Source organism: Myodes glareolus, chromosome 25 (genome assembly GCF_982192425.1).
Source record: "Myodes glareolus chromosome 25, mMyoGla1.1, whole genome shotgun sequence".
Classification (NCBI taxonomy): domain Eukaryota; kingdom Metazoa; phylum Chordata; class Mammalia; order Rodentia; family Cricetidae; genus Myodes; species Myodes glareolus.
Genome location: NC_142050.1, coordinates 27,609,434 through 27,632,655, shown reverse-complemented (window position 1 = coordinate 27,632,655; position 23,222 = coordinate 27,609,434). Strand labels below are relative to the sequence as shown.

At 43.0% G+C, this 23,222-nt stretch overlaps 1 protein-coding gene across 2 annotated transcripts in view; it reads right to left on the bottom strand.

The window, feature by feature from the left end:
- Positions 1 to 13,775, bottom strand: part of Ahcyl2 (adenosylhomocysteinase like 2) — a 169,728-nt gene extending 155,953 nt beyond the window's left edge. For both annotated transcript variants that reach the window (XM_085683643.2, XM_085683644.2), the window contains exon 1: positions 13,356 to 13,775. In XM_085683643.2, coding sequence (XP_085539769.1) covers positions 13,356 to 13,724 — 369 coding nt within the window. In that variant the 5' untranslated portion in view covers positions 13,725 to 13,775. The remainder of the gene's footprint in view (positions 1 to 13,355) is intronic.
- Positions 13,776 to 23,222: the final 9,447 nt, after the last annotated feature.

Genomic DNA, 23,222 nt, shown 5'->3' with positions numbered 1-23,222 from the left:
GGGTTTCTGTCAGAGAATTAACACAGCAGAGGGTTCTTATATGTGCACACATGGAAAATGCTTGTGTGACCATCTGTTAGCCTGTGTATCCATCTCTCTGGCTCTCATTTCTTTGTGTGCCCAAGTCTGTGTGTGTCTATAATCTATGTCTGTAAAGTGTCCTTCTACAAGTCTTACACATTTCCACCTTTCCTCAAAACTCTAAAATGGCTTTTCTCACCCCTCTAAAGGCTTCATAAAGGAGAACTATGAAGTCAACAATGAGTAACAAACTGGGATTCTGGCACGTACTCACTGTACAAAACAGACTTGCCTGTTTGAAGAGCAGCAAGGATTCATCCTAACTATTCCAAACTCTAAAAACTGACTTCAACTATAATTAGCCATCCTACATAGATTTTTTCCAGAGTGCCCAACTTACCTAAATTTCAGATCAGTTCAAAATCTAACCATTAATTAAAAGTTACCAGTTTATTTTAAATAAGCCTTGTGTAAATTTGGTTTGCATGAACAAGTCCTGAGAGGCAAAAACCTTGCAGATATACAGAGTATGAATTTCTGGACTTTTAAACACCATAAAGGCTACATTGTGAAACCAACTAGTTTCCTGGGGTCATAGACCTCAATTTCAAAACTGACCTCCTCAAACTACAATTCATGCTTTCTTTACTGCCCACATCAAACTAAATTACATTTACTTATTTCCCTATGTACATTTCCTATCCTCTTTATGAGGCAAGAATGGTAACTTGATGATTTTATCACCTTAGGACTAAGCAGTGCTTGGCACACAGTAAGTGGATTTATACATAGAAGCTCATGTATATGTAGTATATTAGAAAAGGAGGAGTTACTTATAATATAGCCCAAGTAGGCCATACACCATAGGGTCATAGGGACATGATACAAAACCCTTAGCCAGGTCTTCTATATAGACTAATCCCAGACTAAACCAAAACTCTTCTGTAACTCGGGCTGGCCTTGAGTTTACAGTCACACTCCTGCCTCATCCTTCCAAGTGCTAAGATTACAGACATGACCTACCACACACTCTGTCCTTTATTTCTATAGAGAATGTGAATTAAGTAGTAAAAATTCCTGTTCTACTTCTGTTTTCCAAAGCATAAAGTAACCTTGAACTCATTAAACTTTAGCTAATACAGCTTTGTTGAAGACAAATCTTTATTTACATTCTAGAAAAAGAAGCCCCTCTTTAAACTCAGAACATATAATGTCAACTTCAAAAGGTAGATCACACACTACCACCTAACCAGGAAAAAAAAAACCAAATTTTTTTTCCTATAATGTTATTTCAAATACTCAAACATTGGTAATGCCTTAAACAAAACAACAACAACAACAAAAATCAAGTGTTTTAGAAAAAGATCATACAGGGATACACTTTTCCAACTTAGTAAAAAACTATTAACAGATAAGTCTCCCTGGGAATGATCATTGAGGCTCCGATTTCTACCAAAACTTAAACTATGGAGCTGGATAGATGATTTAGAAGTTAAAAGCACTTACTGCTCTTGTAGAGGACCTGAGTTCAATTCCCAGCACCTACATGATGGTTCACAACCATTCGTAACTCCACTTGCAGGAGATCCAATGCCCTCTTCTGATCTCTGTGAGCACCAACACGCAGGTGATGCACGCACAAACAGAGGCAAAACACACAAAAAGTAAAATGAATAAATCAAATAAATAAAATGTTTTAAAAGAAGAAAAGACAAACTATATCAAACAAATAAGAAAAATCTGCTAAAGTGTCTAGTGTTCTTATGAGTAGCTCATTGTAAGCCTCAGTTCACAGTAATAGGATGCCAACTTTTACTGCCATTCTTGAATTAGTAAAACCCAGTCACACAGCTGGGCGGTGGTGGCGCACATCTTTAATCCTAGCGCCTGGGAGGCAGAGGCAGGATGATCAGGACTTCAAAGACAGCTCAGCTGTACAGCACGCTTGAGGCTGCCTGGATTATATGAGATTGGTTCAAAAGACAAACGAAAATTCAGTTAAGAAAGATAAGATGAAGGGGAAAAAAAACAATCAGAACCAATTAAAAGTAGGTAAAAGGGACAGTTAATTTGGGGACCAATAATGCCTTGTATTACAAATACAATATGTAAAACTTACATAAAAAGTTTAGATGGACTAGAAACCAAAATATAACAGACATAATCACAAAAACGTAGAATCTGTTTATCAACATGGGAAAAGCCAACTATGACATAAAATGTTTAAGCCACATGAAAACCAATGAGAAACAGAAGAGGAAGACTGGGGGCTTAACACCCTAGTAACAGCAGTAGAAAACTTGCCTAACATGTCTGATCCCCAGCATCACATAAAAAATTAATAATAGGAAAAATACTTGCAGCATATACAGAAGGAGCAAATATCTCAAGTATTTAAAGAATGAGAAAGACTATCCACTGGAAGTATAGAGATTTTTACCCATTTTATCCACTGCTGCCTCCTTAGGACCTGGCATACAGCAGTCCCTCACTCCATAAATACTATATTAATAATTATAAATAAGAAGTTAAAAGAAAATGAATTCAAACTGTCAATATATGCCTGAAATATTCTTAGCCTTACTACAAGAGAAGACTGTAAGTCAATAAGCAGTAGAAGAGTTCTCCCAAACAGTTTAAAAAACAAAACAAAACCTAGTATTGGTCAAGACCACGGGTAAGGGTTGCCTTGTTAGAGTTAGCAGATATGTAACGATGGTATTTACATTTTGAACCTTTACATGTTCATGTTACAATACTCTGAGATGTGGCTGCCTGGCTAGGCACAGTAATACACATGTACAATCTTAGTGCTCAAGAGGCTGAGACAGGAAGATCATACAAGACCACCACAAGCTACATAGTACATTATGTTTGAACCCTCTATCCCTCAAAAGGTATTTTGACCTCCAAGCTTTCCTCTTCGATAACTATCCCAGAGAAACATTCTACATGAACACAAGAGAATATATACACATAAGTACTAAAGGACTATTTGTCAAGAAAGATAAAAAACGAACTGGGAAGGATGGCTCAGTAGTTAAAAGCACTTACTCTTGCAAAGAATTCCCAGGACCCACATGGCAACTCACAACTGTCCAAAACTACAGTCCAGTTCCAGGGGATCCACATACTTGTATGTGCTCAAACACAATCAAAATCCAGCAAAACATTCATACACATAAAATAGTTTTTTAAAAAGAGAAAAAAGTTAAAAGTATGAAACAGAAGAATGCTTAGTAAACATCAACTCAGCAATTTAAAAAAAAATGTGAGAGGGCTGGAGACAGCTCAGCTGTTAAGAGTATTGGCTGCTTTGGCAGAGGACCCCAGTTCAGTTTCCAGCACCCACACTGCAGCTCACAGTCACCTACAAGTGCAGTTCTAGAGGATCTGATGCCCTCTGCTGGCTTCCCCAGGCACTGCATACATGTGGTTCAGACATACCCAAAGCAAAGCACCCACGCACATAAAATAAAATCTTTACAAATTTTTTAAAAAAAGACACAAAAGCTGAGGCAGAAGGGTCATCACCAGTTTAAGAGTGGACTACACAGTAAGATCCTGTCTTTAAAAAATAAAAATAAGCTACATGTATTGGTATAGAAAGAACTTCAAGCTGGGCGGTGGTGGTGCACGCCTTTAATCCCAGCACTCGGGAGGCAGAGGCAGGAGGATCTCTGTGAGTTCGAGACCAGCCTGGTCTATAAGAGCTAATTCCAGGACAGGCTCCAAAGCTACAGAAAAACCCTGTCTCGAAAAAAAAACCAAAAAAACAAACAAACAAAAAAACAAAAAACAAAAAAAAAGGAAAGAACTTCAAAACAGTATTAAACTTTAGAAAAAGAACTCGGGAGGCAGAGACAGGTGAATTTCTTTGAGTTTGAGACCAGCATGGTCTAAAACAGCTAGTTCCAGGACAGTCAGGGCTGTTACACACAGAAACCCTGTCTCAAATAACAAAAACAAAAACAAAAAGAAAGAAAGAAAGAAAGAAGAAAAAGAACCTGAGAAACATTGTACATACAGTGTGCTTTTATTTATGTACAAGTTACTATAAAGCTATAAATTTATATACAAATATGCATGTAAATTCATAGGAAAGTCTAGAAAGACAAATGGATAGCAGAGGTCATCTCTGGGAAAGAGATGAAAATGGCTGGGGCCAATGAACGATTTCTACTTTATTAAATTGAATTATTTTTACAAGAATATATTTGTTTCACTTGGATAATTAAAAGCATTTGTTTGTGAGAGACTGGAGTATAATTCAATGGCAGAGTGTATACAAGGCCCGGATTCAACTTCTAGCACCAATAAAATAAAGAAGCAAGCTAAATAAAAATAATGAAAGTACCATTTAATTGGCAGAAGAAAGTTAAGAACAAAACATTTTGGCAATTAACAAATTCAGTCCCAGCACTTGGAAGGCAGAGGCAGGGGGATCTCTGTGAGTTCAAGGCCAGCCTGGTCTACAAGAGCTAATTCTAGGACAGGCTCCAACGTTACAGAGAAATCCTGTCTCAAAAAAACAAAAACAAAACAAAATAAATAAACAAACAAACAAAACAAAATTCAGTTTTAGGGGCTAAAGAGTTAAAAGCACTTCCTCTTGTAGATGTCCCAGATTCAATCCCAAGGGATCCAAAGCCCTCTTCTGGGTTATTTTTTTTTAAGATTTATTTATTTATTTATAATGTATACAGCATTCTGTCTGCATGGATGTCTGCTGGCCAGAAGAGGGCAGCAGATCTCATTACAGATGGTTGTGAGCCACCATGTGGTTGCTGGGAATTGAACTCAGGACCTTTGGAAGAGCAGCCAGTGCTCTTAACCTCTGAGCCATCTCTCCAGCACCCAAAGCCCTCTTCTGGCACCAAGAAAGCATATGGTACATGTACATACATGCAGGCAAAACATTCAAACATATAAAATAAATCTGAAAGAAACAAAATTCAGTTTTAGATAGAAAACGATTGAGCTTGATTGCAGACAGGCAGTTAACAACCCTAAGATTGGCATTCAGAAGAGGGGCCTAAAGGAATACTTTGGGGAGTTACTGAACTGTAGCTGATACTAATAGACACAAGAATGGTATGGGTAACTGAGAGAGAATCCAATGCATAGAACAGAGGTCCCAAGACCAGGGAGGAAGTACCAACAAAGAATGAGTTGCAGCCAAAAAATTAAATGGAAACTGATAAAGAAAAAATAGTGCCATAAAGCTGGGTGAGGAAGAGCACACAATAATCCCAGCACTAGGAAGACGGAGGCAGGAGACAGTATGATCAGAAGCTCAAGGCCAGCCTTAGCCCTGTAACAAGTGCTAGGCTATATAAAACTCTGCCTCCAAAGAATAAAAACAGCAAAAGAGCAGTGTCATAGAAGCCTAAGAAGCAATGTGTTTCATAAGAAGTTGCCAAAAAATCTAATAAGATGAGGGCTGAAAAAAAAAAACACACCATTTCTCAATCTAATGGACATTAGCATACATTTTCTTTCAGTCAGAATATTAAGATGGAATAAGGAGTCCATGAAGACTGAAAATGTATGAATGGAAAAATCCTATAGGAAGCTAGATTCTGAAAGACAAAAAGGAAGTTGGCAGGTTGACGAACAGAGTTGTCAAAATGAAGAAGGCAAAGCTAAGTCTGAATATTGACAAAATACCTGGAGAAAGAAGAACTAACCAGAGGAATACTTTTAACAGCACTGAAAAGAATATGATTAAATCCACCTGTGGAGGGATTTGTCTTTGACAAAATGAGGACATAATAGTATGAGAAAAAAGATGAGGCCCAGATACACATAGGTTTGTAGACAAGAAGTACAGAGAAGTTCCATGTGGGAGTCTTCTTCTTTTGTAATGAAAGAGAAAGTTTATAACTGGTTTGAATAGAAGAGCACACAACAGAGGAGAAATACAGCATGAAATAGTCATTTGCAATGGGAAGGTGAACTTGACAGAGACATGCATAACACTGCTAGACAATGCTGACTTCTCACAAGGCTGCTGATCACAAATGCATCCTGATTCTGATCTGTCTAGCTTTCAGCTCCTTGGCTTCAGGCAACTAGGAAGGCAGAAGGTTAGTACAACTGAAAGATTACTCAGCTTCATAAGCACTAGAAGTCAATCTGGATTGAAATAAACAGAAAAGGAATTTACAGAAAGAATATAAAATAGCTTCTAGGGTGAAAAACCTGTTTCAAGGATACACAGCTAAAAAAAAAAATCATAAAATTGGCTTGGCAAAGATGTGACAAGTGATGGTGGCAAGCAGGAGATGCTGCTGCTTGATTTGCATGTTTCAGTTCTAGACACCATGTGCCAACACAACAGCACTGTCACTGTCACCCCGTGACTTGATCTTGCTGTCTAAAGGCTGGTGCTACATGGGGATTTTCTGATAACAGAACGTTGAAAAAGATAAAGTAGAAAGGAATTGCGTTATCTGAAAGGATGAACACAGTGATAAAATAGCTGAGTATTAAGGTGATGATGGGTGACCAAAGTAAACAATGATGTGAAGATGCATGGTGGTTCTGCCTCCTCCAGTGACAGGATAGCTGCTAATGTCCAAAGGGTTACATAGAGCAGTCTTAGCAGCTCCTGCAGACATCACATGGGAGTTTGGTCAGAGCAGTAGGGGGTTGGCAATGTGACAAAGCCTCCCGCTGTTGCTATGGGTAATGTTTCATCTCACTGATCCCAAAGGCATCACAGATTGGCAAAGTCTCAGGCATGTTAATTACTCTCTTTAAGCCTGTATTTTCTCATCTGTAAAATACAGAAAATGCTACTCATCTGATAAAGTTGTTATGAGGATTAATAGATAAGACAGACGTCTGGCATGAAGTATGTGCTGAGTAAACTGTAGACACTGTAAGCGTCACAAAGACCAAGAAGGGAGTTTCCAAGAACATTATTAAATCTTTTTTTAATATTTAAGATTTTTTTCCTTTAACTTTTAGAATTACATTTATTGACTGATTTGGGGGGCAGGACTGATTCATGTGTAGGTCAAAAGATAACTTTTGGTTCTGTCTTTCATCACGTGGTTTCCAGGCATAGAACTCAGGTCATCAGGCTTGATGGCAGGAGCCTTTCCCTACTGAACCATCTTGCTGGTCCTTACATCTTTTAAAGTAATCAAAAGGGCTGCACTGGAGCACTAGAGGTGATTAGTGTAGAAAAGTCAGTTTTAGTCTCAGATAAACAATATTCAGGGGGCTGGAGAGATGGCTCAGAGGTTAAGGGCACTGACTGCTCTTCCAGAGGTCCTGAGTTCAATTCCCAGCAATCACATGGTGCCTCACAACCATCTGTAATGAGATCTGGTGCCCTCTCCTGGCCTGCAGGCATACATGCAGACAGAACACTGTATACACAGTATATAAATAAATCTTTAAAAAAAAACTTTTTTAAAAAAAATAGCCAGTGGAGGGGGGGGTACTCAGAAAAGTTTTAAGGGGAGACTTACAACAGAACAGCTCAGCTAGCATTCTAGCACCCTTGTGTACATAAGTTCTAAGAACTCAGCGCCCAAAACTGTCAGTTTTGATTGATGGAGCCTTGAAAACAAAATTTAAAATTCACCAGCTATTAATGCAAGTATACAAGAAAAAAGAAAATAGCGAATTGTTCAGAATACAGCTGTGGAAGAGGGAGAAAAAATTATGCATGTCTTAAGCTATTTAACTTAAGCTAATTTTAGAGGGAGCAGCAAGATGGCTCAATGATTAAAGGCACTTGCCACCTCTGACACCTGAGTTTGATCCCAGGAATGCACATTATGAACCAACTCCAGGCAGTTGTCCTCTGACTTCCACAGCTGCACAAATGCACATGTGCATATACATAAAATATATATGCAATAAAAATTTAAAATAGAAAGTTTAGAATTAAAAATTAACAGAAGAAACTTTCTCCTTTGATCTGTTCTCACTGAGTTTCTAGCCTATAAAGTCTATAAGACTATAAAGAGTGCCTATAAATCTTACAAAAATCTTATCAGGCTGACTGAAACTGTCCACTGGATACGTAAATTTTAGGTCCTCTAGATATGTCTACCACATGAATATAAAACAGGTAGAGGATCTAGGCAATAGCCAAGATGGCTCTCCGCTGTGCCTCTCTGAATGCTGAGTGAGAACTATGAGGCAGGCATACATGATGCCTGTAATCCATGAACTTGTAAAGGATAAAGCAGGATGATCTGCTTTCCAGAGAACCTGGCTTCAATTCCCAGCACCCACAGGGTGGCTCACTAGACCAGCTCTAACTCCAGTTCTAGGTAATCTACAGCCCTTCTCTGGTCTCCTTCAGCACCAGGCACACAAGTGGTACACAGACATACATGTAGGCAAAATGTCTATACACATAAAAATAATTTTAAAAAAATACCTAGCAGTATACTTCCCTTTCTAATTCTCAAAAGGTTTAATCAAAGACTGTTTCATACAGGAGGGACTTAAAGAACAGAGGAAAACTGTTAGATTAACAGAAAGGAACCTTTTCCTCAGGTCATCAGATTCATAACTTTAAAGATAAGGACAGAGCCAGGCATGATGGCACATGCTTATAATCCTGGGAGGTGCAAAGAGAAGGAATTGGAGTTTGAGGCTAAGTTAGGTTACAATGGAGCTAAAAAGGCCAACCTAGGACAGTAAGTCTCTATCTTAAAAAAGAGGAGGAGGAGTGTGGGGATACATAACCAGGTTACTAGCTAGTTACAAACAGAAGGCTAGTATCACTGAAAACGCTTCCCTGTGTTAACTGCTCTTCATGTCCTCTAACTTTACCCTTCTGTGCATTTGTACAGTGTTCTCCACTTCTTCCTGAAGCCTGACTCACTCTCCTGTAGTCTTGGAATGACCTAAGCCTTAGCCACACAGACACACCTTAGAGCTCACTCAGGCATCTACAGACCAGAGGCCGGGATCTAAGAGCTCGGAAAGAGTCTGGGTGGCACAATGAAAAGAACACGGGTGTGGAGACAGACACAGGTTTAAATACTATCTCTGCCTCTTTTGGATGCATAACCTTGGGCAAGGCATTCAACCTCTCTGAACCACATTTCCTCATTAGTAAAACTGAGATAATGTCATCCATATTTCATAAAGGTCTTGTCAGGATTACAGAAATACCTATGACAATTCTTGGCACATAAAAGGCCAATTACTGGTAACTATTATTAGGGTCCAACTGCCAATTGCCTTACTGAACACTTTGCCAGGCTGTACTTTTCTAACTGGCAAGGGGGTCATACTATTCGCACATTCCCATGCCTCTATCCAAAACACTCAATTTCAGTAATCTATAATTAACTGAAATGAGGGCTTAAACAATTCAGGGCAAGAAAGCGCTAACATGGCTCAACTCATTCTCTCCTGACAGCAACAAAACAAGTACAATGCAAATAGGTTTGCCAAGAAAAATATGGAGTCTGTCTGAACATGGTCATTACCGATAGTAACGTCAGCATACACCACCTGAGGTTCTTAATGCTTGTAGCCTTATTGTCAGAAGTTTTAACTTCTCAGAAATCCTCTTCTGCCTTGTTTTCTCTACTGTGCTAACACTTTCAAGAACATATGGAAGAAATGCTTTTTTTTTTTTTTTTGAGACAGGGTTTCTCTGTAGCTTTGGAGCCTGTCCTGAAACTAGCTCTTGTAGGCCAGGCCGGCCTCGAACTCACAAAGATCCACCTGCCTCTGCCTCCCGAGTGCTGGGATCAAAGGCATGTGCTACCACCGCTCGGTGGAAGAAACACTCTTAACTGCTGTCAAACTCACTCACAGTGGAACTTATTTTCCCATTTTATAAATTACTACTTCAGAGATGTTTACTGAGTTCACTTGGAATAGGCTTATGAAAGAGAACTTTCACAAGTTATACAAATATAACCACAATGAAAAGATCTGGCCTATAGAGTACCGTGAGTTACAGGATGAAGGCAGGTGCCAAAGGTAAAATGTAACCAAGTAACCTGCACCCCATTATGTTCATTCTTATATTCCAAATTACTAAACTTGGGAAGTCGGGCTCTTATATACTTTCCTTGTGTGGCTGACCAAATCAATGGGACCAAGAAAATTGATAACTGATACACAAATGGGAAAAGGGAAATCCTTGATGGAAATGTAATAACATAAATAAGATTGTCTGGTAGTTACAAAATAAAAGCAACAGTCACCATTTACACCACTAAAGGCAACTATTTTAATCCTAGCACACCAGTCCTTCTACACATCTATAAAAAGCAGAAGAGAGTCAAGGAAAGAATGGTTAATTAGACAATCTAAAAAGCAAGAAAGGCTCAAACCAAACATTACAGAAAATAAATCAAAACATTACACAACTGGTTCCTCACTGAGTGATTTTCTATTTGTAGTCAATTCAATATTAAGAAAACTAAAGGCCAGACAGTGGTGATGAACACTTTTAATCCCAGCACTTTGGAGGCAGAGGCAGGCGGATGTCAGTGAGTTCCAGGTTCCAGGCCAGCCTGGTCTAAAAGAAGGAAGGAAGGAAGGAAGGAAGGAAGGAAGGAAGGAAGGAAGGAAGGAAAGAAGGAAGGAAGGAAGGAAGGACAGAGAAAGAGAAAACTAAAGATGTGCTTTTTAAAAACAGCAAGCCAAATGTGGTGGTACACACTTTAGATCCCAGTACACAGGAAGTTGAGGCAAAGGATCATGAGTTCAAAGCCAGCTGAACTCACTAAGTAGCCAAGGATGACCTTGAACTTCTGATCTTCCTGCCTCTACTTTCCCAGTACTGGGATTACAGGAATGTACCACCATGTCTGGTTGCCTGCTTTATATAGTACTGTGGATCAAACCCAGAGCGTCTTGCCTGCTAGGCAACCACTCTACCAATAGAACCACATCTACAACCCCCAAGACCTTGTGAAAGAAAGGAAGGAAGGAAGGAAGGAAGGAAGGAAGGAAGGAAGGAAGGAAGGAGGGAGGGAGGGAGGGGGAAGGGAAAGGGAAAAGGGAAAGGAAAGGAAAGGAAAGGAAAGGAAAGGAAAGGAAAGGAAAGGAAAGGAAAGGAAAGGAAAGAAAGAAAGAAAGGAAAAGAAAAAAAAGTTCAGGTCAGGCGTGGTGGTGCACACTGTAATCTCATACTCAGACGGCTGATGCAGGAAGATTATAGAGGGCAGCTTCAGCTACATAGTTCCAGGCAGCTTGGGCTACAATTTGAGACCCTAACAAGAAAAGGTGGGGGGAAGAGCGAGAGAGAAAGGAGAGGGAAGAGGAAGAGAAAAGAGGCCAGCTAAGCCCAGCCAAGTCCTCACTTATGTCATACAGCTGCACCCTTCCCAGGACTTCACCTGCTTAACTTTCAGCAAATAAGATGGGATTTTGGTGTAATTAACATTGTAAGGCAAGTTCAGCCCTGTCTTTATAGCCTTGAGGCTGCTGAGTAAATCTAGAATCATAGAACATGATTTTGATACTGAAAAAAAAAAAAAAAAAGACAGGAAGAAGGTGGCTCAGCAACAAGGAAAATGTCCAAGAAGCACATTAAGAATTAAGAGAAACAGGCTCTAGGGTGCTGGCCTGTGGTTTTTTAAAATTTCTTTATACAGAATCTATCGAAAATATGTACACTTTTCAGAGAAGGTCACAGGCTCATATCTAAGCCTTGGAGAGAGAAATAATCAATTTTAACAACAGGTTCTCATTTAAGATTCTATTATAGGTTCCAAGTTCTATGTGAAGACCACATTTTTAATCCTTAATTATAATAAGTATGCTCGTTTTATAAAAGAAGTGACTTACAGAATTTGAAAACCATTCAAAAGTTAGTACTGGAGGAAGGGGCGCTCCCTATATTCAAACCCAGATCTCTACCTGAGTGTAGACTTCACACTCTAAAAGGAGTTTTTTTTAAACATTTTCAGCCTTAAAAGAACTGAGTTATGAACTTTAGACAAAATAGTCACAAGAAAAAGATTTGGTCAAAGTTACAAAGCATCTTAATTAGTGAGAAATATGCTTTGGATTGCCTAACTTTTACCTAAGCACCTTAGCCCAGGCCGCCTCTTTTAACTGTAATTCCTCCATTTACCTATAATTGCAGGGCAGGGGGAGGGAGGGAGACACATACGACACACACGGGACACACTGACACGGATGACACCAAATAGCTAAGGACAGACAAAGTGTGTCCTAAGCACTGTTAAAATTCCCTCAGTCTTACCACTGACATCAGGTATCACTACATTTGGGAAGAATGAAAAAGTTTACAGCTCTATCTAAGTCATGAGGTAATTACAACAGTATGTTTGGCTGAATCCAAGATTCACCTAAACCCTACACAGTAAACCCAATATAGACTTCATATCCTTGTTATTGTTTTTCTGTCAGAACAAAATGCACTCACTATAATGAAGAAACACATAAATCTGTGTGTTCATATTGTGTCTAAGAAATTAAAGCCATAATTTCTCTTTAGATGAGCCCGTGTCTCTTGTCTTTTTCCTCCTGTGCTGACTTAGCATGGAGAAGGGAGAAAAAACAAGGGAGGTGGTAAAGGATATAGTCAATGCATAAATAATATCGGGTGCTATCATTACTCGTTACTATGTACGAAAGAAGCTGATGGCTGAGACAGGCCCCATCGGATCGCTTTCCCAAAAGTAGCAGCGTTTCTTCCTAACACTTTCTGCTCGCAATCGACGAAATAAGCCTTCTCTTCATACACGATCTAGTATTTCTGGTGAGCAGACCTCGAAGAGTGAACCGTCTCTCCATTACCCTTCTACCATCTACAAGCACGGTGCAAGGAAATGCAGGGCAGAAAGGAAGGACACAGGATCAGTACTGCCCTGTGGAAAGCTGCTGGCGACAGAAAGGCAGAAAGTCACCGTCTGTACAGAAGCTAGACAATTCAGAGGGATGCCTGAACTCGCAAGAGAGCTAACTACTGCTTCCCCGCTCTCCAGGAAAAAAGATCTTCCCATCCTTATCGCTGGAGGGAAGGATGTCTATTTCGCCGAACAGTCCGGAAAAATCACACGCGGGAGTGAGCTGGAGGCGGGGGGGTGTAGTAGTAGGTGCCTCTCCTCCCCCAGCCTCGTCCAAGTAGTAGCGAAGAGCGCTACCTCCATGTTATTCGTAGAGAAGTACAGCCGTGGCACCTGGAGGCTCCGCTTGGCCGCGGAGCACCGAGTGGAGGTCGCTCTGAGAGCCGGTTCACGGGGGAAAGGGCTCTCGGCTCCCCGATCTAGAGGGCGTGGAAGCGGGTGCTGCCATGCCGCCAAGGGCCGCCGCTCCCCTGCCCGCCCTCCCCGCCTCTCCGAGAGGCAGCCCGGCCACAGTACCTTCTTGACCGTGCGCGGCGCCTCGGTGACCGTGCCGTCGGGGCTGACCAGGGCCTCGCCGCCGTCGCGATGCCGCTGGTGCTGGTGATGCGGGTCACTCCGCTTCATGGCCGACGCTTGAGGCACCTTCCCGGCCGCGGGGCTGAGAGCCGCGGTGGGCCCCGAGCCCGGGCCAGGGGCTGGGGGCCGCTCCGCTGCGGGAGCCGGAGCTGGAGCCTCTGGGTCCCCGCCGCCCGCCGGGGGTACCATGGCGCCCACGGCCGCCGTGCTCAGTCCTAACTGGGGCTCCGCCTCGGAGGGGCTCAGATCCTTCAGCTCCACCTCAGGCACCTTGGGGGTAGCCGCTGCTGACACAACCTGCACCGACATCACCGCCTCCACTGCAACCGCCGGCTCCGACTCCAGCTCCAGCTTCCACTCGGCCCCGCCTCCCGCCTCCCTTCCCCTTCCCTCCCCCATACCCCCACTCCTCCCCTCCATCGCCTCCGCTCCCACCCCCTTCCTCCGCCCGCTCGCTCGCCGCCAGCCCAGCCCCTCCAGCCCCTCCCCACCCCAGGCCTACTCACGCGCGAGGCCCCACGGAACCTGTAGTACGCTTGCTTCGGGCAGCACGTGGCTAGAAGACTGTGGGACTTCAGCACCCAAGCTGCACTGTGCGCGCGGGGGCCGGCCGCAGAGCTCCTGGGAGTTGTAGTCCCTTTGGCCTTCCTCCGGAAAGTAGTTTTCCGTGGATAGGGAACTCCCAGAACGGCGACTAACGGAAAAGTATGAAAACGGATGACGCGGCGGAATAGATGAGGAAAACGTCTTCAGAGGGGTTGCGGTTTCCGGAAGGGAATGCCAGAAACCCCAGGGAAAGTGGGGGAAGAATGATCTGGTCCCCTGACGGCGTGAATTTCCTCCGGAGTGTGCGCATGTGTGCGATCATGTGGGCGGCCTTTAAAGGAAAAGCGGCACTTCATGGGAGGTGAACGCCGGCTGCGGGCTGAGAGGCATGGTTTTCTCCCTTTGGAGCTGGCTCTCTAAAGCCTTTCTTCAGTGGGTTGGTTTCTAGAAGAAATAAAATAAGCCATTGCCTGCTCTGATAATTTCTGGCATATTCTTAGTGAAGAAGCTAAAATCAGCCCCGAAAGGAAGAAATTTCGTCAGGGTGTGGTGGAGTTCGCAGTAATACTAACAGTTCAACAACCAAAGCTGTACAGCACCAGTAGTTCATGGCCAGCAAGCTTGAACTAAGAAGCAAGACACTGCCTTAAAAAATAAAGTAAAATGTTAATTTCTTCAAGTAGAAATTTCAGGGCTGAGAATTCCTTTTAAATGAAGCCAAATCTTGACTATTCTCTAGAAATAATCAAAAATTCAGATACACATGTTGCGTAGCAGAATATTAATCTAAATAGTGATTTTTCTAAGTGATAAAAACTGATTTACTGTCTATATTTTTCTATTTTGCACTTAATGTAAGAAAGGCATATATAGAAATTTTATTTAGTGAGACAAGGTCTTGTCATCTGTCTCCAGCTGGTCTAGATCTCTCTACGTAGATTAGGCTTGGCTTTGAATTCACAGAGATATGTCTGTCGCTGCCTCCAGAGTGTTGGAGTTAGAAAACATGTGTCACCCAGACATTGAGAAGTTCTAATATTGTGTGTGTGTGTGTGTGTGTGTGTGTGTGTGTGTGGTGTGCGGCTTATATCCATGGTGTGTTATGCCCAGATCACGGAGTCCCCCTAAAACCATCCAGGAGACCGAGTCCTGTATATAAAAACAAAAAACCTTTATTCTTACACAAGTTTGCAAACTCAGTCACTCTGTGTGTCCAACATATTGAAACTATTGGAGAGCTCTGAGCTCAGTTAGGGTTCGGTTTTTGTAGTAGTAGCAAAGGTGGCCGTGAGGGATTTCTAAGGTTCAGGATCCCTGATTGGCTGACATTAGTCTAGGAATGTCCTGGTGAAGAGCGATGGGTGTGTGCTGGCAGGCGATCCTGTCAACAATGGTTGGAACATTAGGAATTCCCTTTGGAGGGTCTGTTCTTGGGTGGGGCCTGGGTACCACCTGGGTACCATCAGTTTGTGGTCTTTTTTGCCACCAGGTATTGTTTCAGGGAAAACTACTGAGACTCAGGTCTCTATTGCTGGGCCCTCCAGGTCACAGGTAGAAGTCAACGGCATCTGTGGAGTTTGTTCTCTTCCTATGTGTGGGCTCCAGATAATGAATTTAGGTAGTAGACTTGGAGGGCAAGTGCTTTTAAAGGCCAAGCCATTTTGCTGGCCTAGTATAATTTTTCAATATAATATTTCTTTTTTTAAAAAAAAAAAGATTTTATTTATTATGTATACAGTGTTCTGTCTGCATGTACATGTGCAGGTCAGAAGAGGGCACCAGATCTCATAGATGGTTGTGAGCCACCATGTGGTTGCTGGAACTTGAACTCAAGACTTCTGGAAGAGCAGTCACTGCTCTTAACCTCTGAGCCATCTCTCCAGCCCCTCAATATAATATTTCTTTAGATTTTCTTTCTTTCGATTATGTATGACTTTCTGCCTGCATGTATGCCTGCAGGCCAGAAGAGGGCGCCAAATCTCATTACAGGTGGTTGCAAGCCACCATGTGGTTGCTGGAAATTGGAACTCAGGACTTGTGAAAGAATAGCCAGAGCTCTTAACTTCTGAGCCATCTCCCCAGCCCTAGATTCACTTATTTTGTTGTTTTCTGTGTGTTAGTGTTCTGCTTGCACCTTGTGGGTTCTTGGTGCTGACTGAAGTCAGAAGGTTTTAGGTCCTGTAGAACTAGTTACAGATCATTGTGTGATGATATGTGGGTACTGGGAATCAAACCTGGGTCCTCTGAAAGAACAACAAATTCTCTTAACACCTAAGCCAGATCACCAGGCTCCAGTTTTATTTTTAATAGCAAAAAATAAAATAAAATTACCTACCTATCGGCTTGGTCATAATCTGAGCACCGAGGGGACTGAGACCTGAGTATCAAGAATTTGCTAAGGTTGGCCTTGACTACTTCACAAAATTTTGTCTCAAAAATAAGAAATAGCTGGGCAATGGTGGTACTGAAAGACCCCGATTTGGGGAGACTCTCACTCGAGCCTCAGGAAGACGCGAATCCCCCCAGTAACTCACGAGAGACTGTCCTTGCTGCAATCACATGAGGTTTAATGACAAGACGACAAGACGGGGACCAGTGCACTGGGGCCGAGACTCATAACCCACGCAGGGGAAGAGTTCGACCTCGAGTGACCGGGAGAAGTAGTTTTTATAGGAAGAAACCACACAGCCCAGTAATCCGAAAGGGGGGGGGGGCAGGAAGGATGTCACAGAAGATTCCGAAAATTCCAGTGATGATTACAGGGGGGCAACTCCCTGCCTCTCAAGATCATTCTCAAGGTCATAATCAGCTAGTTCCTATACCAATGATAATTATTAGGGGGTGATAATTACTAGGGGGAATCTCCCTGTTTCTCAAGATTACTCTCAAGATTACAATCTACCTTTATCTTCAGCTAGTTCCTGAAACCCTGAAATTGGCTAATCCTAGATTTCTGATTCTTCTCTTCCTGCTAGATTTTTGGCTCTGTTTTCCTGCTAGGGGGATCTGGATTTATCCAGGTCTTTCAGTACCTGCCTTTAACCCCAGCACTCAGGGTGCAGAGGCAGGCGGATCTCTGAGTTCAAGGCCAGCCTGATCTACAGAGCTAGTTCCTGGACAGCTAGGGCTGTTACACAGAGAAACCCTGTCTCAAAAAAAAAAAAATTGTTTTCCAATAGTATTGTAATAGTAAAGAGAAATAAATGTTTATGACTAAAAATTAGGCTAAAAGCCGGGTATAGTGGTAGAGGCTTTTAATCCCTGCACTAGGGAGGCATAGACAGTAGGATTTCTGAGTTCAAGGCCAGCCTGGTCTGCAGAGCTAGTTGTAGGTCAGAACTACATAGAAAAACCGTGTCTCAAAAAGCAGACAAACAAACAAAAAGTTAGACTAAAAATCAGGAGACAACACTACACATTCTAGGGGTGAGAGAGTTGGCTCGGAACTTATGAACCATTGCTGGAGTTTGTTCCCAACAACCACATTAGGCAGTTCACAGCCACTTGTAACTCCAGCTCCAAGGGTGACACCTTCTTCTAGACACACACACACACACACACACACACACGTAAACTAAAAATCTATTTTTAATTGCACATTCTTTGAGATTTTATGTGACTATTAACTAAAGGAAAATGCATTAAAATATAGCTGGCTTTTATGTTTTATGTGCATTGGTGTTCTGCTTGCATTTAAATCTGTATGGAGGTGTCAGATCCCCTGGAACTGGAGTTACAGACAGCTGTGAACTGCCATGTGGGTGCTGGGAATTGAACCTGGGTCCTCTGGAGGGACAGCTGAGCCACCTCTCCATCCCCATATTATAAAGTAGGCTTTTTTATTTCTAAAGAAACTGAAGCAAAGGTGGATCACAGAGTTTGTGCTGCTCAGAACACAACAGCCCCGAAACTCAAGCGGGCCACTGGCCAGCTAGTCATTGGAGAAGCTATTTTCCCCTTAGCCAGAAAGAGGTGAAGGGAGGAATTACCTGCTTCCGTCTACTATTAGTACCTTGGAAGTCTCTGCATTTGATAGCTTTGGAAACTCTCATTTCCCGGTCTCCAAATCTGTACTGGAAGGCCCCCTGAGCACTGCCATTTCCACAAAACCCCAAAATCTGCCAGACACAAGAGTATATTAGGTTTTCTCTTCACATGTCTGGCTTTGATCATTTCCTTCCTGTTTTGAAGAAGGAGCCGAGAGCTTCGTCCTCCAGCTGTTGGGCAGAGGCTAACAGTCTAGAACTGATTTCTTTCTTCCTGTAATGCACAAGGGAGCTTCAGCACAGCCACCTGGCGTACACAGAGCTCGTACCCAGCAGCTGCCTACCTGGCCGGCCACTAGAATTGATTTCTGAGCGGAAGAACCCACCTTCCTTGGGACGTGGTGATGAAACAGAAGGAGTGTGAGCCCTAGAAAGAGGCGGACACTTAGTCTCTGTTTGTCCATATCCTTTCATTACTTAGAACCAACAAGCAGATCATTTCCCTCACCTTTCCAGCTCCATCCCATCCATCTGCCGTTCCTGTGACAGCCTTGTTGCTGAGGCAAACCAAGAGTAGGGGAAAGTGGGATTGCTAGACTAGAAGCAGGGGGCTTGCGCATTAACTATTTAAGAAAAGTTTAAGCCTACAGGTCTTTTTCCTTCTGCAGGCTCATTCAGCTTCCAGAAGCCTGGCAGACAGCAATAATCTTCCATAAGGCATCTGATCGGTCCAAGAGAGGAAATGAAAATCCTAGTGCTGGGGAATTCTCCAAGGACACAGGATGGCCAGATCACACACAGTGAAGATCACTCTGTGAAACATCTAGTGCCACACTGTGAGCAGACAGCCAAAGTCACCAGGCACAGGAAGCAAGAAAGGGAGCCGGGGAAAGCTCAGCGGAGAGGGCGCGCCTAGCGTTCAGAGGCCTGGGTCCATCAACACGAGAAAAGAGGAAGAGGCTAATATTATTTTTAATCATAAAACAACAAGAACATATGTTCTAGTACTCAGGACACCAAAGAAGGATTGTGAGTCCAGTGCTGACCTGGGCACACAGAGAGTGCAAAGCCTACCTAAGCTGGTAGACTGCCCCACTACACCAAATCATTAATACTTGGAGACCTGCAATACTGTGTTTGTGAAGGAGCATACAGTTTCGAGGATTAAACATTCAGAAAACAAAAGCACTCCCCCCCCCCCCCCGCCCCACTTGGTTTTTCAAAACAGGGTTTCTCTGCGTAACAGCCCTGACTGCTCTGGAGCTCATTCTGTAGACCAGGCTGACCTGAAACTCACAGAGATCCATCTGTCTCTGCCTCCCAAGTGCTGGGATTAAAGGTATGTGCCACCACCACCCGGCACAAAAGCACTTTTTAAAAAAAAAAAAAAAAGCCTGGTAGCGGAATTTGTTTTCATCAGAAATTTTTAACTAGATAAGTTTTGTTGTGGCTGTTGTTTGTTTGTTGAGGTAGGATCTTCCTGTGCAGCCTGGCTGGCCTAGAACTTACCGTAATTCAGGCCAGGCTGACCCAACACTTCAGCAAGTCCTCCTGCTTCTGCCTCCTAAGTGTGCTGAGATTCCAGGTGTGTGGATGCCTGTATAGAAAAGATATTTTCTATCTTTTGCTCAGAAGTTAAAAAATGGTAGCTTATATGCATCACAAGTGTTTTCATGTATATTTTGGCATCATATATGCAATGCATTGAATAGTTGTAGTGTTCTGGCAAAGCAATCATTTTTCAGATGAACATGTTCTTTTCTTTGCATTTCAGAAGCAGAACTGCAGGTCCAGTTCGGAGGGAGAGCGCTTACTACACCTGCTCCAAGGCTCGGGCTCCATCCCTAATACCACAATAAGGAACTATAAAATCACAGAGGATAAAAATTAAATATTGAGAGAGGGTGGGGGGTAAAAATGATAAAGACACAGAACTCATTTGAAATTCACTACGTAAATGTTAAGGATACATAAAATCAACTGGAAGACTGACTAGCAAAGCCCAAATAATAAACACTCCAGAAGGACAAAGAAAGTAGAGAGAGGAGTTAGGGAGCAGCGGTGGTAGAGGACTTGCCTGGCAAGTGTAGAGCCCTGGGCAGAAGCAAGAATGCGAAAAGAGGGGCTGGAGAGATGGCTCAGAGGTTAAGAGCACTGACTGCTCTTCCAGAGGACCTAGGTTCAATTCCCAGCACCCACATGGTAATTAACAACTGCCACTCCAAAATCTGACACCCTCACACAGGCATACATGCAGGCAAAATACCAATGCACATAAAATGAAAATAAATAAATTATTTAAAAAAGACTCTCTGCAGGGGGACCTAACCATCTGTGCTTATGCTTCACAAAGAAAAGTGGGAAGATGCTGAGGGGCAAAGCGTCAAGAAAGTGGCTCCAACACTGACAAGAAGAAGGAAGGGTCAAGGAAGGTCAACAAATTAAAGAAAAAAAAGAATATGAAAGGAGCCACTTCATGCCTAGCAGAGTGTGTGAAAATATTTCGGGGACCAGCCCGCACATAAATCATTTTTTGTACCAGAGTGGAGGTGTGGGAATAAAAATACAACTCGCACAACTATATTGGGAGGGAGTTTTATTATTTTATATCATTGTGGAATTTCAACATTCTGCTGACAAAAGAGTACCTTTCAAATGGAGTAGGACTATGTAGAGAAGGTGAAGTCATCCCGTCTACATAGCAAGACCCTATCTCAAAAACATAAAAGGGACTGGCAAGACAAGTCAGCAGCTAGAGGCCCTTATCATCAAGTCCCATAGGGACCAATCAAACACAAAGCAATATGTAAACTGCCTGCAGACACATAACTGCATCTACACATAAGCATAAGAGCAGGGCAGTGGTGCCGCATGCCTTTAATCCCAGCATTCGGGAGTCAGAGGCAGGAGGATCTCTGTGAGTTCGAGGCCAGCCTGGTCTATAAGAGCTAGTTCCAGAACAGGCACCAAAAAAAAAAAAAAAAAACCTCAGCCAAGCATAGTGGTGCGTGCCTTTAATCCCAGCACTCAGGATCTCTGGTTTCAAGGCCAGTCTGGTCTACAAAGCAAGTTCTAGGACAGCCAGGGCTACACAGAGAAACCCTGTCTTGAAAAACAAACAGAAAAGTCCTGAAACCGTGTCTCAAAGCAGACTAAAAAGAAATTAAAAAAAATACAGACTGTTCCTTTCAAGGAACATAAAGAACTGACTCATGAAAGCCGTCCTCCAAGCTCTTCATGTGTGCATGGCACGTGGACACACACAATAAGCATAATGAAAATGTGTGTTTGCGTGTGTACACATGCACCACCTTGTGGGCTCCAGGGATCAAACTCAGGTTGTCATGCTTGGCTGCAAGCCATTACCTGCTGAGCCATCTCACTGGCCGTGCCCAGCATCTTCACATGGGTTCTATGTAGCAAGGCAAGCATCTTATCAGTGAGCTATCTCCCCAGCCCTGGAATATGAGTTTTTAATCTATTCTTTGCATTTTTTTCTCTTGTCTTTTCAATTTTTCACACTAAAAGCTCAAGTGGGCAGGGGAATTTAAGGAAACTGGGACAAACAGAGGTAGGAACTGGGAGGGTTCTCAGGACAGTAGGAAGCCAAAACTGGCACCTCTTCAGCCTGAAGGTGTTTCCCTAGGAATCAGATTCAAGACTTTTAAACGGAATGGGGGTCATTGTTATTCAGCGTGACTTCCTACAGAAATCCTATAAGGTTTCCTGTTTGCTTGGGTGTCACATTCCTGGGCATCCAGCTGCACCTGAGTCTCAGGTGCGGAGTAGGGGTGGGAGAGGGGTGGGGAGAATTGACATAGTGCTGCCCTCTAGTGCTTACAATCTGTCACTTCAATGGGTTTCTCAGCTTTTTGAAGACTCAGATTGAACTCAATACTCCATCCTATACACAAGCAACCCTTGTAAGGAAAGAAGAGAGAGAAACTAATAACTAATAGTTAAAGGTTCGTGGATAAGGAATGAAGAAAACCATAGCAATTGCTTATTTCAGAAAATACCGAACACTGATAAGTATTGTTTTAAATGCTGTTGACGATTTTTTAAAAAAATATTTATTATGTATACAATATTCTGTCTGCGTGTATGCCTGAAGGCCAGAAGAGGGAACCAGACCTCATCACAGATGGTTGTGAGCCACCATGCGGTTGCTGGGAATTGAACTCAGGACCTTTGGAAGAGCAGGCAATGCTCCTAACCACTGTGCCATCTCTTCAGCCCCTGTTGACGATTTTTAAAGCCATCTTTCTGTACAGAGCTGTAATGGCAAGAATGAACATGGCATGTACGTGCAGATGGGGTGGCCCAAGGAAAACACAAAACGGGGAATCTAGGGATGAACTTCCACTGAGCTGGAAGAGCCAAGACTTCAGGATCAGAAATCCGGGGCCAGTGTCTGTGCCTTTCCGGCTGTGCGGTTGTGTGCAAGTCACTTTACCTTGCTTTGCCGAGCCTGTTCTCATGAGAAGAGCACCTCTGGTCGGATCCCTGTCACACTGAGACCAGAAGGCCCTGCCTGAATGCCCGCATTACCAGTAGCTGATTGGTTTGGAGCAGCCTGGTAAGTCTTTTGTGCTTCAGTGCCTTGAGGGGCCTAACAGAACCATGCAGGGCTGGGAGGTTCTGTGAGTCGAATCCTGCCAAGGGCTTAGAAGAGTGTCTAGCTGGTATTTGGTGTTAGGTATCAATGGTATAACATATCTGCAAGCTACCTAGGATAAAATCAACACGTCCTTTCTTTTCTCCCTGAAGTCTGGCTCTGATGAAAATCCTGGTGCCCTCATCACATGTGCTGAGGGAGATACTCCCGAAACAGAGCTCAGCACTCAGTGTCTCTCTCTCAGATCTGTGGGTCTCACAGCCTTTCCTCCACAGCCCTTCTTGCTGTAAAGTATAGTCTCTTGAATGCTGTTCCCAATCTCCTGCTGGCGTGTTGAAGAAGCAAAACTAAGCTTCCCTTGACTCTGACTCCCTTTGATTGCCCAGAAAGCAAGTTGTGAGCCCAAATGCACCGACCCAACATCTCTGCTAGAAGGCAGAGCATGCCATCCACTGCAATGGTGGAACCTGGAATTGGCAAGAGCTGTGCCCATCCGTACCCCACCAGGGAAACACTCACTTCCCACGGCTACTTCAAGGGCCTGTTGCATGCATGCCTGTCCTTGACTCTCTTGTTCGGTACTTAAGGACGCAGCTGTGGTCACAGAGGATCTTTTGTCCATTTAGAGCCGAGCTGGAGAGGGCAGCCAGCACAATA